The sequence below is a fragment of the Lycorma delicatula genome, chromosome 1, assembly GCF_047948215.1.
Source record: "Lycorma delicatula isolate Av1 chromosome 1, ASM4794821v1, whole genome shotgun sequence".
NCBI classification, from domain to species: Eukaryota; Metazoa; Arthropoda; class Insecta; order Hemiptera; family Fulgoridae; genus Lycorma; species Lycorma delicatula.
In genome coordinates this window covers 327357867-327374909 of record NC_134455.1, presented here as the reverse complement: position 1 = coordinate 327374909, position 17043 = coordinate 327357867, and the positions used below count along the sequence as shown (strand labels likewise).

Genomic DNA, 17043 nt, shown 5'->3' with positions numbered 1-17043 from the left:
TGCTTCAAGATAATGAACCATCACACAAGCACAACTGTCAAGGAAACGATTGAGGCATACAGTTGGGAAATACTTTCGCATGTGGCTTACTCAAGAGACTTGGCTCCATCAGACTACTATTTATTTGCATCGATGGGACACGCACTTACTGAGAAGTGCTTCATTTCTTATGAGAATGTACACAAATGGCTTGATGACTGGTTTGCCTCAAAAAAGTAACAGTTTTTTTGGTGTGGCATTCAAAAATTGTCAAGAAAGATGGGAAAAATGAGTAGCTAACGATGGACAATATTTTGAATAAAATATTTTTTATCATTTTCATACAATAAACGTGTATTTTCTATACAAAAATTCTGGTTTAATATTTACACACCTGGTATGATATACATGTTTAAAATAACTTAATATAAACTTCACAAGAAATAAACTATACTTTGAATTTTAAACCAATTAACTAAATTCAAAAAATAAATCTAGAAACACTATTTGTCAACCTACACCTGTGATTATTACTATCAGTATTGATTACTCTGTTACTCTTAACTAACTGTTTTTTTCAGATACTAGAATTATTCATGATACATTAATGATTTAGATGCTAGGAAAAAAGTTAATATAAATAAAAAGAAAAACAAAACATTTAAAAATGCTGGTTATATCATTGAAAACATTAACTTCGACAAAATATTTTTGATAATTCATCTAAATAGTTTGACAAAAAAAAGAGAGAGTAAATAACATATCCTGTGTAAGTTCAGCGATCAGTTTTGTTGGTACCAGCTACATTAAAATCAAATATATTAAGAACTGCAAAGAACTATCAGTTTTACAATTTTTATGTTCACAGCATTCAAGGTAGACTCAAGGTATGACTCTTACAGGTAACAAATCAAGCAGATACTCATAGAATATTTTTTTGGGCTAAAAATTTAACAAAAATCTTAAGACAAATAATAATGATATAAAACATTAAGTATTCTGTTTATTTCATTAATCTTTATAAAATCAAGAAATGAAAACTTTACTGTTTAATTCTTAAAATATAAATGCTAAGCATATTTTTCATTATGGAGCAAAATAAGAAGTTATTAACTTATAAATCAGAAGCAATTAACAGTAAAATTAGACTTTGAATAAAGAAATAATTAGAGGACCTTTGACTTTTTTCTTCGACTTGTATATGTACTTCTACTCACTTATTCAGTTATTGATTAACTCACTGCAACTGAATTATTCTGAAAAAATATTTTTAAGAAATTATTTATTTATTGCATATTTTGACCATAAATTGTGAAGGTACATGAGAAAAAAGATTAATGAAGATAATTTCACTAAACCTTCTGTTTTCACTGTTGTTTCCTACTTCCTTACTTATATAAAGTTAAGTCACAAAAGGTCAACATAAGAACATCACAGCAGAGGTGTTAGAAAATACAAAAACTTAAATAACGTCTAGTCACTTATTTTTTTATTAAATGTGAAAAAAAATTAAACTGCATTTAATATAAATTTCAATTTTATATAATCTTCAATTCATTTTTTTGTAAAATCAATAATTAATTTAAATATTTAAAAAAAACTTGTTTCATCTCTCTTCACCCAAACTTAAAATACTGTATTCCAATTATAGTTCGCTATGTGATAATAAATAACTTAATATAAACTTCAGAAGATATAAACTATACTTGATTCGAATTTTACTTTTCAATCAACTAAATTAAAAATTAAAGCTAGAAATACTAATTGTCAGCCTACACCTTTGACTTACTACTATCAGTATTGATAATATTATTACCATCAGTATTGTTATTTTTTTTAATTTTACAAATGTAAAAAAAAAACCAAGGGCTCAAATTGTTTCCTTATTTTGCCAGCTTTTAAGCCTATTTTTACTGCATTAAACTTGAAATAATAAGTTATTTTTACAAGATTTTTTTTATTATTATGATCTCCAGCATGTGACCCACCTATTTCTAGATCAAGAATGAAATTATTACTAAAAAGATGCCAAACCTTGAGAATTAAACTCCAAATTATCTGATTTTGATGTTATAATTATGAAGTGATAAAGAGAAAAAAAAATTGGTTATCATGATATCAACCTGACAGATAAGTTAGAGTCAAGTGATGTGACATAATTAGTCTTAAAAGATTTTCATAATAAATATCACTTATTTATTATGGGTGAATAAGAGTCAATGATAATTTAATAGTTTATTAATCTGGCAAATCAGAATCATTAATACTATAATTGAACACAAAATTGATTAGTAATGAGAAAAATGACAGTGGAAAAGAAAACATGAACATACAGCATAAACAGAAGGAAAGCAAAACTGAACCTGATATTTCTAGCATTCTTCTCTATTTTCATTTCCTAAATCAACTATTTCTACCTATGACATTGAATCATAATATATTTATTGAGCAATAACTCAGATAAAAATATGAGAGAAAGCTGAAAAATTTTACTTTAACTCAACTGAAAAATAAATGACTTGCTCAACTGAAACTGCATTTTTATCAAAGTGTTTTTCAGTCAGTAAACAAAAGTGATCATTCATGTTTTAATCAAAAATTAAATTAAACATAATTATTATTAATTAAAAATAGTTATAAAGATTAATAATTAATACTCTTCTCAAAAAACAAAACTACTCTTGAACTGTAACCCAAAGAGTAGACCTGGTTGTAAGTATAGACCTGTAAGCTACAATCCAGTCTTGGCCAAGATTTAAGCTAGGGAGAATAAAAATGTTCCAAATTACATGCAATAGAAAAAAATATTTTATATTAAATCTTAAATTCTTGGGGCAAATTCAATTCTCTTTGAACTAGAAATAGACTATAACCTTGATACAAGATTAAACATAATGCTTGGTAGAAAATTTCAAGACAAATGGATGAGTCCTGTAATTACTGTGCAAACAGCCAACCAAATAAACACACAAAATTCCATTGTTCACATTTTTGGAATACAAAATAAAAATAACCCTATTTAAAATTGAGAAAACTGAAGAACACAATACAGTGAAAAAATATCATTATAATGGACTATGTGTTTACGGCATTACACAGGTCTTTATAGATATTATATATAGATATTACCTAATACATCAGAAAGTAGTACTTGAATTTGATGTTATTATAGTAAGCACTTATGGTACAAGTAAGTAGCCGTAAAGCAAGCTAATTCTGTTTTTCCTTTTACATAATTGTTAGTTACATCATAATCTACATTTACTTTAATATATAGTAAGTTATTAATAAACTACTTAGATTTTTATTACTTTTTCACTTGACACAAACTTAAAAAAAAAGAATTTTATTAGAAAAGAATGAACTCCAATAGAAGAGTATACAAAACCTTTTTGTACAAAAATTATTAATAATAAACAACTTAAAAACAGAATAAAACACTTACCTTTATTGTTTTTCTTTGTACAAGCTTCACATCCAACTTTATTATTTCCAGCCATCATTTCAATAGCAGTGAAATGATTTAAACAGGATAATACAGAACATTCACGTTCAAAACATTGATAACGAGGAGCTAATGTAATATGCCTACATCTATAAAAATCAGGATTAACTTCAACATATTCATCATTATTTTCATTACTGCTAGATAAAGCATCATTGGGTTTACAATCACCACAACTAGCAGCAACTTCATTCTGCTCTTTATCCAATGATGCTATTTCAGTCTTCTTTTTAGAAAAGCTTACAGAGATTTCACAATTATTATTGTCTGAGATACCACCAACCAGAACAAATCCCATTTCTTGATAACCACTTTCTTCAGATTCTTTTTGCACAGTTTCTACAATATTACTCTGTTCTTTTTCAACCAATTCTATCACCGGTAAAAAGGTAACATCATCTTCCCCATGGTTTGGAGATCCAGATAAATATTCTGTTTTGTAATTTTCTAACGACACGCTAAGTAAATTGCTATCGAGTATTTGATTACATGAATTTTCCACTGGGCTACTTCTAGCCAACCACTTATAGTTTCCTAGCATCGATGAAGGTCTACTATCTTTTTGACTTTCTATATGACTTAACTCATTATTCACATTTGAAGTTTCATTAGGATCACAATCACCTGCTGCACTCAGTTCACTGTTGTTTATAGTCATACATAAATCACCCTGAGAGACATCTAACATTATATTTGGCAGCTGTACAGTAGTGTTTGATTTTCTATTTACAAAACACCCTTCAGTCAATACAGTACTAGCTTTGGCAACAGGTAAAGTATCATCATGTTCACTGTTTACAGAACCATCCTGACTCGGCAGACCAACTTCTTGTAAACTCTCAGTGCTCATATCACGTGAGGTAAAACTAGGATTACCTTTTATAGAATCACAAGAATCCATGCTTTGTGTTAACTCTGATTGTCCTAGAACAGACACAGCTGATTCTTGAACTGACACTATACTAGATCCCAAACCTGATTCTGGCCTATGTGACAACAAACATTGTTTTTCTTCTATTTGAATAGTCGGTTCTTCTATCTGCAATCTTGCAATTCCTCTGGATGTAGGACCTAGGTCAGATGCAGATGCAGGACTAGCACAAGCGGAATCATCCACCTCGCCATGGCTTTCAGCAGTGGGACTTGTTCTACTAGAAGCAAGCTTTTCTGAACTACAGCCAGATTCCAAAATTTCAGCTTTTCTATCCTCAATTCCTACTTCATCATTGTCTTCAACATCAGCATCACTAGACTCTGAAACATTACAACAACAAAATGTTATTTGAGCTAATCAAGTAAATTTACTGTCAAAAGTTATCTTATCTTGTATTCAATCATAAAAAAATTACCCAAAGGAAAATTTAAAAGATCAAAACAAAAGTAAGATTTTTGTAATCATTTACAAAACAATGAGTTAAACATGCAATAATAAAATAAACTGCATAATACTTCAGATAAAAAGTATACAAAAAACTCAAAAGGTTTTTAGCTTTCTCATGGCTCAAACAAAAATTTGCCAAAGTTCAGATATCAGGAATTTTTTACACACCATAAGGAAATTGAAAAAAGTTATCAGAATATTTAAATTATCCATATCCAAACAGAAAAATTCCACTGAATAAATAATTATTTTTTAATTAAAAAATAAGAAAACTGACTGAGAAGAGAAATTTTATTTCAGTTTTTTACTTACACATTTTAACAATTTAAAGCAGAAGAAATACCAAAATCAAGGTTTTTTTAACCACCTATTTACTAAGTGCTTACTTTACATGCTACTTCATAATGGATTTATTAACTCAATTATACATCAAAATTCACATGGAGCAGTGTTGTTATTTTATACTTTTATTCATAACAAAAGAATAACAAATTTATAAGTTAAGGTAACCCCTATTTTAAAAATATCTGCAAATAGTACTAATATGAATATCACTAATTTAACTAATTTCTTCATGCAGTAGAAATTTGTTTAATATATTTGTTTTTCAGTGTCAAATTTACAACATAAATAAAGTTCAACTTTTATCTCAATTTTATTAAAACCAGATTCACCAACAAAATTGCAAAATACTGAAGTATCAGCCATAAGCTATTATTTATGGCTGCAAAGAGCTTTTTAAAAATAAAAAAAGATAAATATTTAAAAACAAAGATTTAAAGTTTTAATCTGTGTTAATATAACAGGAATATACAAAGGCTTTTTACAATCAGAAATTCAGCTAAGCGCAGGAGTTTTATTAACAGGAAAGCTTTCTGGTAACTACTTATTAAAAGAAACCGTTGATGACATAAGAAATATTTAAGATGAAATTCATAACTATGATCTTTCTAAGAAAGATATTTAAGGTCTTTTAATAAAGCTGAATCCATCACAATCTAAATGAAGAATATGAATATGAAAGAAATATTCCTCTATCAGAGATGATAAAAATCAAAAAGTACTAATATGACAGCTTTGTCAAACTAGATTATTGTATAGATATACTAAATTATTACACAGACATTATTATACAAACAAGACATGGCTTGCAATGCAAACGATTCCTTTAAATAGAGAAAGAGGTAGTAACTTAGTAACTACTAGGTGGTAGTTTGGTACTATGCAGTGATGTTCAATAATTTCCCAGAAGTTGCTTTAATTCTTAAGTGTTTTTATTGTAATGTGTAGTTGAACGTTTTTGGGTCGATAAAAAATCTAATGGACAGCTTCTCAAATCTGTTGTTTTAAACAGTAAAGTAATTTTTTTGTTTTATGAGTTCATAGGACACACAGGCATTTACAGTACTTCAATAAGGAAATATTGCCAACAGGCAATATTCCTTTGCTGTCCCAAAAAACCAGTATCCACAAACTTTTGTCTTAACGTTTTTGCTTAAATTTTTGGGCACAAGAAATGATGCATGCTGCTCCTGCATCAACTGTTGCTATGTTTTAGCATTTATGTGTACATATCAAAGTCTCATATCCAGTCACAAATTGATTAAATAATTCATATCTTTCATTTCTTTTTAGGTGTTTACCTGGCACATACCTTTCTGTAACCCAGATTTTTCTAAAAAAATTTCATAAATACAAAACAGGAAATATTTGGAAATTTTTTGATAATTGTGAAACTGTAAACTATCTATTTCTGAAATTTTTTTCAATAAATAATCTATGATCACAAACTAGAGATTACACGCTTCTTCATAAAAATTTATCCTGCTTCCTGAAAATATTGACAATTTTATAACTTTATCTTCACATAAAACATCTGGTTCATAAATGTTGAAAATTTCTTTGTGGATTCCATTTCAATTAGATTTTGCACAACTAACATGAATATGACTGGACTACTGTTGCCAATGATGACTGCTGATACAAATCATGATGATTATTGCTATGAAGCGATGAAACTCAAAACTGAAACGGCCCTTACTTAAAAAATTATCTTTCACATTAACAGCACTGTAACTTCTGGTATAAAAATATAAATTGACGAACCCCAAAAGGAAATCTTTAAGTAATATTTATAATTATAGACCACAAGAAATAAAAAACAGTGATTTTTATAAAGGAAGTATTATTCCTGTTGGGATTAATGGCACAATGAAAAAAAAAAATTGTGTGATGAAGCTGTAAAAGCACTGAGACTATTAACTGAATTTGAAGGTTGAAATTAAAGTGTAATAATGAAACGTTTAAATCCCTCAATGAAATGAAACTCACTTTAGAAAATGAAAATTGGTGAAAAAAGGTCAACATCCAAAAAAAAGAGAACGTAATTGGTTTTAATTTATTTAATTTTTATTTATTTTTTAATTGTTAAATGTGATATACATATAATGTTAGATTTCAACTTGTCTAATAAAATTATATACTTTAAAAGTTTTTGTATTCCATATTTGTTTAAATATTAAATTGTAAGTTATAGACAACATGTTTTATAATCATTTACCATAAAAAAAGATTCTCTCTTTGAGTGAAAAGTTTAAATTAATTCATACTTTTCAGCTAGAACAAACTACCTACAGAAACTTTAGTTAAGAGTTTTCAATTTACAAATTTATTTGAATAAGTATTTAGAGTAGCCACTTCTTTATACAGAAAATGTATAGAAAAAAATACGTACTTTGATTTTTGTTCCTATAAAGTTTTTAACAGAAAACAAAATAAGAAGTAAATGGTGGAAATTTGTTTTCATAAAATACATTTCACAAAAAGTTAAAAATTTGTATAGTTTAAAATTTTTGTTATTATTAATTTTTTGATGACATACAGAATAAAAAATTATCAAGAGAAAGGCGTAACAAAGTTATTCAGATTGCACGTCTGTTCACATTATTTTTTTTTAACGCAAAACATGAGAAAAGCTATTTTTGACTAAAAGTGAACACCACTACCAGCATATTTTTAAAATAGTATGTAGCTATCATTTCTTCAAATGCAAGTTTTCTAACACCAAGAGTATAAACCAGAACAGGTAATAGATTCTTAAGTTATTAAAAATCCTGAATATGATAAAACTATCTATACATAATTTGCAGAAAAAAATTAAAACTAAAAAATTTCAATATGCTGACAGATGTATAGATTTGATCACAAACTCTTAGAAAATGCATAAACTCAACCAAATGGAAATTTTTAACAAGTTAAATCTAACATTTTCCAACTCCCAATAGAGATAATATATAGAAAAGAATAATACATATTTATTGAACCAATTTTTATACGAAATTCACAATAACTGTTGTAGATTTTTTTTTATGTTAACGAATACTTTGGATTAATACAGGAAAACTGAAATGACACAATCTGAAATTTATTGTAGTTGTAACCAAACTAATTTACAAAAATACGAGGGTTACTTTTTTTTCAAGGTCCGATCGGTCACAAAATTAAAACCACATTGAAAATAAAATTTTTTTTATTTGTAACAAGTATTTACATAGTTACACTAATTCTCTACATAGTCATCACTCCGATTTAGACATTTTTCGTAGCGTGGTACCAACTTTCCTATACCCTTGTCATAGAACGGAGCCGCCTGTGTTTTCAGCCATGTTTCTACGCTGGTCTGCAGCTCGATGTCTGTGCCAAAATGTTGTCCTCCAAGCCAGCGTTTCATGTGAACAAAGAGGTGAAAATCGGATGGAGCCAAGTCCAGGCTGTATGGTGGGTGATCAAACACTTCCCAACGAAAACACTGCAAGAGTTTCTTTGTTACAGCTGCAGTGTGCGGCTGAGCATTGTCATGGAGAAAGACAATGCCTGATAACAACATTCCTCTCCGCTTATTCTGAATTGGCCTTCGTAGACAAGAGAACTCCATTCCGGTCCCAGAACACAGTAGCCATACACTTTCTGTTTGAGAAGGTTTTTGAACTTCTTTGGTTTACTGGGAGAATGAGAATGCATCCACATTGTTCTTTTGTTTCTTCAGTTTCAAAATGGATCCATGTCTCGTCCTGTGGGACAATTTTGTTCAAAAAATCTACTCCTTCATTGTGGTAGCGCTGGAGATGTGTTAGGGAGGCATCCATTCTCATTGTTTTGAGATGGTCGGACAGCTTCTTGGGAACCCATCTCGCACACAGTTTGAGGTACTGAAATCTCTCACTCATAATGGTGTAGAGCTGACCTTGAAATTTCAGGAAACAAATCACTCAATATAGAAATTGTGAACCGACGATTTTCTCGAATTGCCTCATCCACTCGCTCAACGAGATCATCGGTTGATACTCACTTCCTTCCCTGACCACCTGCATCATGAACATCTGTATGTCCTGCTTTAAAGTTCCTGCACCATTGTCACACTTTGCTGTCACTCATTGAATTTTCACCATACACATTACTTATTTGTCAATGAATTTCAGCTGCATTACACCCCTCAGCCTGAAGAAATCAAATTACCGCATGCACTTCACACTTGGCGGGAGATACTATTGTTGTAGACATTTTTACATGCTAGCTGCGTGTTCAGAACTAAACAAAGTGATGTGACGTGATTGTAGGCCATACTAGAGACGCTGCAAAACACATATGCACAAAGGTTCATCTGATTTTTGTGCGAGTTTTTATTTTGTGACCGATCGGACCTTGAAAAAAAATAACCCTCATACTTAATTAAACATTATACACAATTTTTAGCTCACAAAAATTGTGAGCTAAATTAGCTATACTAATGCTGTGTATTTTTCTAAATGTGATCTAAATCGTGTTTACCAGAAATATTACTCTGTGTGTGTGAGTGTGTGCGCACGTGTGCATATGTTTGTGCACATGACCACATAAAGAGGAGAGTTGTCTTAAATAATTATAAATTAACTACTTCTTTTCTTTAGTCATCTTTCAAGATTTTTAAGTTTTATTTTAATGCCGAAAAACTGTAGTTAACAGAGGTTTACTTATAATAGTTCTATTGTCACAAGCTACTTCTGCCTAATGTTATTTAGGCAGAAGTAGCTATCACACAATCTGACACAGAAAGGTAATTATATTAATAAATTTTAATCTCTTATTTTGTGTTTTTCTTCTCTTGGTAAAGTGCTTTTAAGACAAATATAAAATATATTTTTTTATTGCATTAAAAGATTTTATTCCAGTCACAGACAAATATGTATAAAGATAACTCATAACTCAAAAGACAACAAGATGTGTTAACATATAAAGAGATCCATTATTAATTAATTTACGTTAAGTTATGCAATTCTTACATAATCACTTTTACAAAATTACTGAAGCAAGAGATATGAATGCTTCAAGTTAAAATACTAACTTACTTTCTTAGAGATAATAAAGATGAAACTGTCAGAATTTAAAAAAAATAAGGTCAATCTGAAAGATATAATTTTTATTGATGTTTTAAATGCATAATAAATTGCTTCAGAAAATCTTGAATTAGAATTTTATAAGAGTAATGAAGCGAGTCAGGTAAAAAATTGAAATTTCCTATTTTGGATAAACAGACTTAGCACAAAATATAGTGGGATGAGAAATTGAAAACTTTGATGAAATTGAATATTAGAAATGGATTTTCATTTTCTTTATAAAAATGAATAATAGATGAGAACACAGTTATTGAAATGAACCAAAAATCAGAAAAATAATGGTGATGGAAAGGTGCAAATGAAGAAAAAAGTGAACCACTATAATAGCCTTCATTTTTTAAGAAATGTGTTAATTTGCATCGAATGAGCAACAAGAAATAACCCCTAGTAAAGTGCTGTATTTTAAATAATGTAATATCACTGCTAGAAAAAGATGTCCCTCAAATATATAAAAGAGAATATTCGCCTATTCTGAAAGGCAATGAGGTAAGACAATACACAATACCATATTTTAATCAGTATTTTTTAAATATCTAAAATGTCATTCAGAAAGTTCTCAGCCTGACAAGAGATGATGCAAATATAAACAAGTAACTACTGTATTTGTTGAAATGTGATCCTTTAGATGGGATGTTGCAAAGTTTCAGACAAGTGCTTTTAGTTCTTGTTTGTGGAGATCGAATAAAGCAAATGAGTTCTGACATTTTCTGAAAATAAATAAAACGACTGATGTTTGAGCTGTTATTAAGTACGTTGTTTTAAAATATTTAACCCCGATGGACATACAAAAACAGATTCCACTTTAAAGGATTCTTCCCCTTTGTTTTCGATGGTAAAAAAGTGAGTTCTGAATTTAAATGTGGTCAAACATCCATTCAAAATTATAAACACTCAGGATGCCCAAAAATCACTATGACTGATGAAATCATAAAAAAATCCAAAATGTCATATAAAATAATCACATTAAATCGTGTTAATGATGAATATTAATGGCTATAATTTTTTGATTCTTGGTGGAATGGTGTGGCATAACTACTTGGAAAAGGGGACAACCATTACCAGAGAGTATTATGCTTCACTGCTGAACCAACTGAAGGGTATTATTCAAGATTTGAACATCTTGATAGACTGCATCAACTATAATTTACATAATGTTATGAAAAAAAATGGGTATGAAAAAACTTTCTGCTTGATGGATGCCATGTTTGTTAACAGTCAATCAAAAACACATTTGATTGAACATTTTTCAAGGGCATTTAGTCTTATTTAAATGCAATTCCATTGAGTTTTTGATGTTTTATAACAGTAAATGAAACATGGATTAAGTATTGCACATCAGAAACTGAACAGCAGTCCATACAAGGGGGTGGGAGCATGAGAAAAGTGCACCAAAAAATGTGAAAATTGTTCAATCTGCAGGAAAATTCACAGCTATAATTTTTTGGATTCTTGGTGGTACGGTGTGGGATAACTACCTGGAAAAGGGGAGGAACATTACCAAGGAATATTACGCTTCACTACTGGACCAAGTGAAGGGTGTTGTTCATGCTAAGTGCCCACAAAAAGAAAGTGCTCTTTCTACACGATAATGTGCTTGCACACACATCTCATATTGTTGCTGCAAAACTCTGTCATATTGAAGTGCTCCCACATGCACTGTATTTGGCTCCCAGCAATTACTTCCTCTTCCCAAACCTGAAGAAATGACTTTACTTACTGGATGAAGATTCACTTCAAATAATAAGTTAAAAACTAATACAACTTATTTTGCAGACTTGGACAAGTCACAGTCTAAATGTATCAAATCACAAAGTAATTAGATACATTTACACAGACTAAATTGAAAAATAAAATTTTCTGATAAATCTTGTGTTTTTTGTCAGGCTAAGAACTTCTTGTACACCCTTGCAAATACAACCAAAATAAATAATAATATATGCAATATTAATCTTTTTAATTAAATAATGTTTTATTAATTAAAATAAAAAGATATTTCTTTTTAGAAAGAATACAAGTTAAGTTTTATCTTTATTATTTTCCAGTAATATGGATTTTTTTCACTAATCTGAAGGACCTATAGTCCCCTCTTTAACTCATACTAGCAAGACTATACAGTACCTATCTAACCTGAAATGTTTGAGAATTTGAAAGTTGTCTTTACAAACATAAAAATGATACTTCTACCATTTTTTTTAATTTAGTCTACCTGTTATCTCACATAACTTAAGAAGCAATGATCCAGTTAGAACGAAGGTTTGGGATACTTGATTAGAAAATATGCCTAGGAGCAGCTCATATTACAAGTAAAAAATTATTTTCTGGCATTTTGTGTTCTGTCACAAACTTAACAAAGACAAATATTAGATTTCATACAAAATAAAAAGAACCTTCTTCTTCAATATATTATTTTGCAGTTTTAAACCAGATAACTAGAGATTTTATTAAAAATGGTTTCTGAAGACTGAATTCAAACAAAAACATTACAGGCAGGAAAAATATTTTTCTGTAATTTTCTTACCTATTTTCTATTCTACTAAAAAATATTTAAAAAAATAATAAATAGACAAAGCCCATCTTCTTTCCAGCACTTAATGCATATTTTTGAAATTTTAAAAAAGACTTACATTTCTTTCTCTAGGCAAAAAATTTTTTTTTTTTATGTTTTCTCGCTTAAATTGTATTCTACCAAAGTTTTGGACATATTATCTATCAAAAAAGATTTTCAAGCAATGGAAATCTTAGAGAAATATTTAGATTCAAAATATTTCTAAAATAAGACAAAAACTACTTGCTCAAAAATAAATCATTTTTAAGTCAACCGTGTAGGAGGCATCTTATTTATTTGTATAAAAGTATATAAATGCTATTTTAAAAAATGTCTATTGAAATGATCTACAAACCGATTCACATGTGTAACTAATATATGATTAATTATTATATCCTAACTAATAATAAAAATTAGTGTTCTGAATTTGAGTTTATTAACTCAAACAGAATAACAGAATAAGGAAAAGAAGAAAAAGGAGATATAAAAATGATAAAGGCTCTTCATAGACAGTAAAAGCTGCCTAAGAACAATTTGAAAAGATCAAAGGGCTTTTTTATAGTCATAGGATTACAAGATAGTTCACCTTTTCATTATCATAGTGGACAGTTGAAATACGGAAGAATGAAAGGAGAATAAAAAAAAATATTAACAAATAATGTTATTTTATGGTGTTTTCATGGGCAAACTATCCAAAAAGTCATATAAAACACTAAATACAAAGAATGCTGCAGTAAGGATTAATAACTACAAATCACAAAAATGATACATGTGTGAGTGTATGTATGTACGCACGCGTTAATGTGAAGACCGATATCTGGTAAATGTTGATATTCTCTGGTGAATGTTAACACATACCAAATACATCGGTGAAAGACCAAAATATTTGTTTATTCGGACTTTTGCCGGTATATAAAAGAAAAACACAAATAAGCTATAGCGGGAGTCAAAACAATAACTAGAAATTTACAAAAAAAAATCACCCAAAACTATCTATAAGATATGAGAAACTCTTGTAAAAAAAAGGCAGTTTAAACTTAAGCCAAATGTAACCTACACTCACTTTGCTTGCTAATCTCGTCTAATTAACGTTAAATATACAAATTATATGTTATTCTCCAACATTGGAGATTAATCAAATTTACCACATTTATAAAAAAATTTAATATAAGTTTTTAGCATTACAAATTGAAAGGGCCAATCAGGATAAGTATATGTAACTGCATACATGAACAATAATGATTTAAAAAAATGGTCATGTGCCCTTTGTTCAATTTTTTGATAAAAATATTTTTATTCAACTTTCACGCATAAGTGCAGGCTGAATACAGTGAATCTGGTTAATTACCTCCAATGTTGGAGAATGACATATATAAGTTGTATATTTAGCGTTAATTACATGAGGTTAGCGAGCGAAGCAAGTGAAGGTTGAATTTGGCTTAAATTTAAACTTCCTTTTTTTACAAGGGTTTCTCGTAATCTATTTACCTTATAGATTGGTACCGGGTGATTATTTTAATTTCTAGTTATCGTTTCGACCCCCACCAGAGCTTAGCTGTGTTTGTCGACATATACCAACAAAGATCTGAATATATAATAATATAAGCAAATATTTTGGTCTTTCACCGACATATTTGGTATGTCAACATTCACCAGAGAATGACAATCTCTTCTTTTGGTCTTTCATGGTAACACATACTATATCTTTTAGCTATAATCAGATATTTGCCTGCTGTAACTGCCATAAGAATAATAATTAAATGAGGCATTTATCTAGGAGCAGACTGAATGTTTCAAGTGCAAAAGTTAAGAGATGACTTCACCACAGAGAAGACTTCATTATTTCATAGTGTTAATTTCCACATCATAACAGTATCTTCAATGTGCTATACCTTTTGTCAACAATTACTCCTTATTATTGACTTCAACCAAAGTTTCTTAAAGTAATATGTCAAAAATTAGTCGATGGACAGTGAAATTAGCAATACTAAAATTCTAAATCAGAATACATAATAACATGACAGTACCGTGTTAGGACAAGAATTGGAACATGTCTGGATTTGGTTGGTAATTGAAAGAATGTGACAAAGTTGGGATATAGACTTCAGTGGATAGAAAAATAAGTTGAGATAAATGACAAAAAGATAGAAAGAAGTCATTGTAATTAAACAGAAGGCAGAAAAATCTGTCCAGACAATTAAGAGCTATACTGCTGAAGGTTTTTCCATGGATGAACAACCAGAAAGGTTATCATTCAAACATAAACAAAAGATTCAGCATCTGAATTAAAGAAAAACAATTATCTAATCTTGTACTAACATTAAGAAAAAAGTTACATAATTTTTACAAAAATATCACAGGATAATAAAAAGACTCTAAAACTAAAGGTTGTAAAGTAATCTATTAAGAAAAAGTGGTTGTAAATGATTCATCAGAAATAAAAATAAACAAAAGAAATGGTCATAAAAAAATTAGACAAAAAAAATTAACTTAAATAAACAATAACTGTAAATAATAAAGAATTAAAAAATAGAGAAAATGAGAGTATCTCAACTAGAAATGAAGTTATACAGGTACAAAAACTGTTAGAGAGGATAGAAAAAAACAATTTGCAATTGATATGTGAACAGAAGTAGAGGAGAATACCAAACAAGTATTAAAATATTGGAGAAGAATGGAGAAATAATATCAGTCAATAAAAATCTGATGTAGACACCACATAACTTCCTTGTTCAGCTATTAAACATATTGACGTGTTTTGCTGCACTACATTTAAACTTATTTTATTTGAAAGAGATTTTATTTAAAAAGTTAAAACACACGGAAGCAGAAAAGTTAAAACGCACCTTGCAATAGCAGTTGTATGGTTAAAATATTTTTATATTTTCATGCAATTTTACATATGCTGGCCGTAAAAAAAAAAAAATGTTTAAAAATTTTCCATAAAATTAAACTAAATGCCAACACAGTATGTTTGGCATACTGTACTTTTTCACAAGCATAGGCATGATGAAATTTCTACTTCCACAAGAAATATGATAACTAGTCATTAAAATTACAGCTTTATTTTATACACACACACACACACACACTCTGTCTCTCTCTCTCTCTCTCTCTCTCTACCTAAATATTTCTCTTCTCTTTATGCAGGATTTTATTCAGTGGAGTTCTTAAGGCAATGAGTTAATTTTGTTCAACTGCCTAAAATAAAAATATTACTAATGCATTAAAGAGTTTAATGAATTTTTATCACAGTATGTTTGGAATGGAGCTAAGTATATTTTAATTAATATAATCTTTTTAATTATCGATGTATTCTAAATTGATTAATTAGGGACAAGAAATTAGGATGGACTATGTATTATAAGACATTCTCATTAAGCTGGACTTTCACTGAAAACAGCATTTTATTACCTAATGATAAAGTTAAGCTGATTCAAAAATGTTTAAAATACACACAATTTTTTGTAACACAAGGTTATTAATAGAAAATAATTAAGTATATTAATTTAAATTCTGAACTGAAATTAGTCCGGCTGTTAGTAGAATGTAACTTTAACTCCCATAAAGTGCCTGTTTTCGAGACACTGGAAGTAACCAAAGTTCTGAACTTATTATTGCACAATACAATCTACAAATGAAAATAACTTAGCAAATTTTTAAACTCAAAATATTCTAATAAAAAGTCCTAATGTCCCTAATTACTGAAGAAATCTTTTTTGTAAAATGCAGCTTTGACAAAAAAATTATTAAATAGTAAGTACAATGCTTAAATGATGTAAGTATTACAAAGATAAAAAATAAATTAACACCAAAAAAGAGGTTCGACCAGAAAAGTACGCCATTTATTAAAATATGTTACACTAGCTAATACCTTTCTTGTCTTCCTCAGTAATACTGGGCTCACCCTGGCCTTCCTCTGTATGCTGATTGTTCTTTTTGTTTCTGCCACGCCGTTGCAACTTACGTTCTTTCTTGAGCTGATATTTGGATGGCTGTGCTTGTCCTTTAGTATCATCTACTTCATTCTCTTCACTTTTACTCAACACTTGATTTTTCCTCCTAGTAACTACAGGAGGTACTGGCTAAAATAAACCATAAATCATCAGTAACAGATTCCTTTATTTTTTTAAGTACACAGAATCATACAAATATCTGCATAAAATAAACTTTCTCAGAAAGCAAGATAAGAGATTACATA

At 29.2% G+C, this 17043-nt stretch overlaps 1 protein-coding gene across 1 annotated transcript in view; it reads right to left on the bottom strand.

Moving 5' to 3' along the window:
- LOC142317879 (ubiquitin carboxyl-terminal hydrolase 16/45-like) overlaps positions 1 to 17043 on the bottom strand; it is a 65031-nt gene that overhangs the window by 22765 nt on the left and 25223 nt on the right. The window contains exons 5-7 of the mRNA XM_075354423.1: positions 16717 to 16927; positions 4556 to 4738; positions 3425 to 4498 (exon numbers count right to left, since the gene is read on the bottom strand). Coding sequence (XP_075210538.1) covers positions 3425 to 4498; positions 4556 to 4738; positions 16717 to 16927 — 1468 coding nt within the window. The remainder of the gene's footprint in view (positions 1 to 3424; positions 4499 to 4555; positions 4739 to 16716; positions 16928 to 17043) is intronic.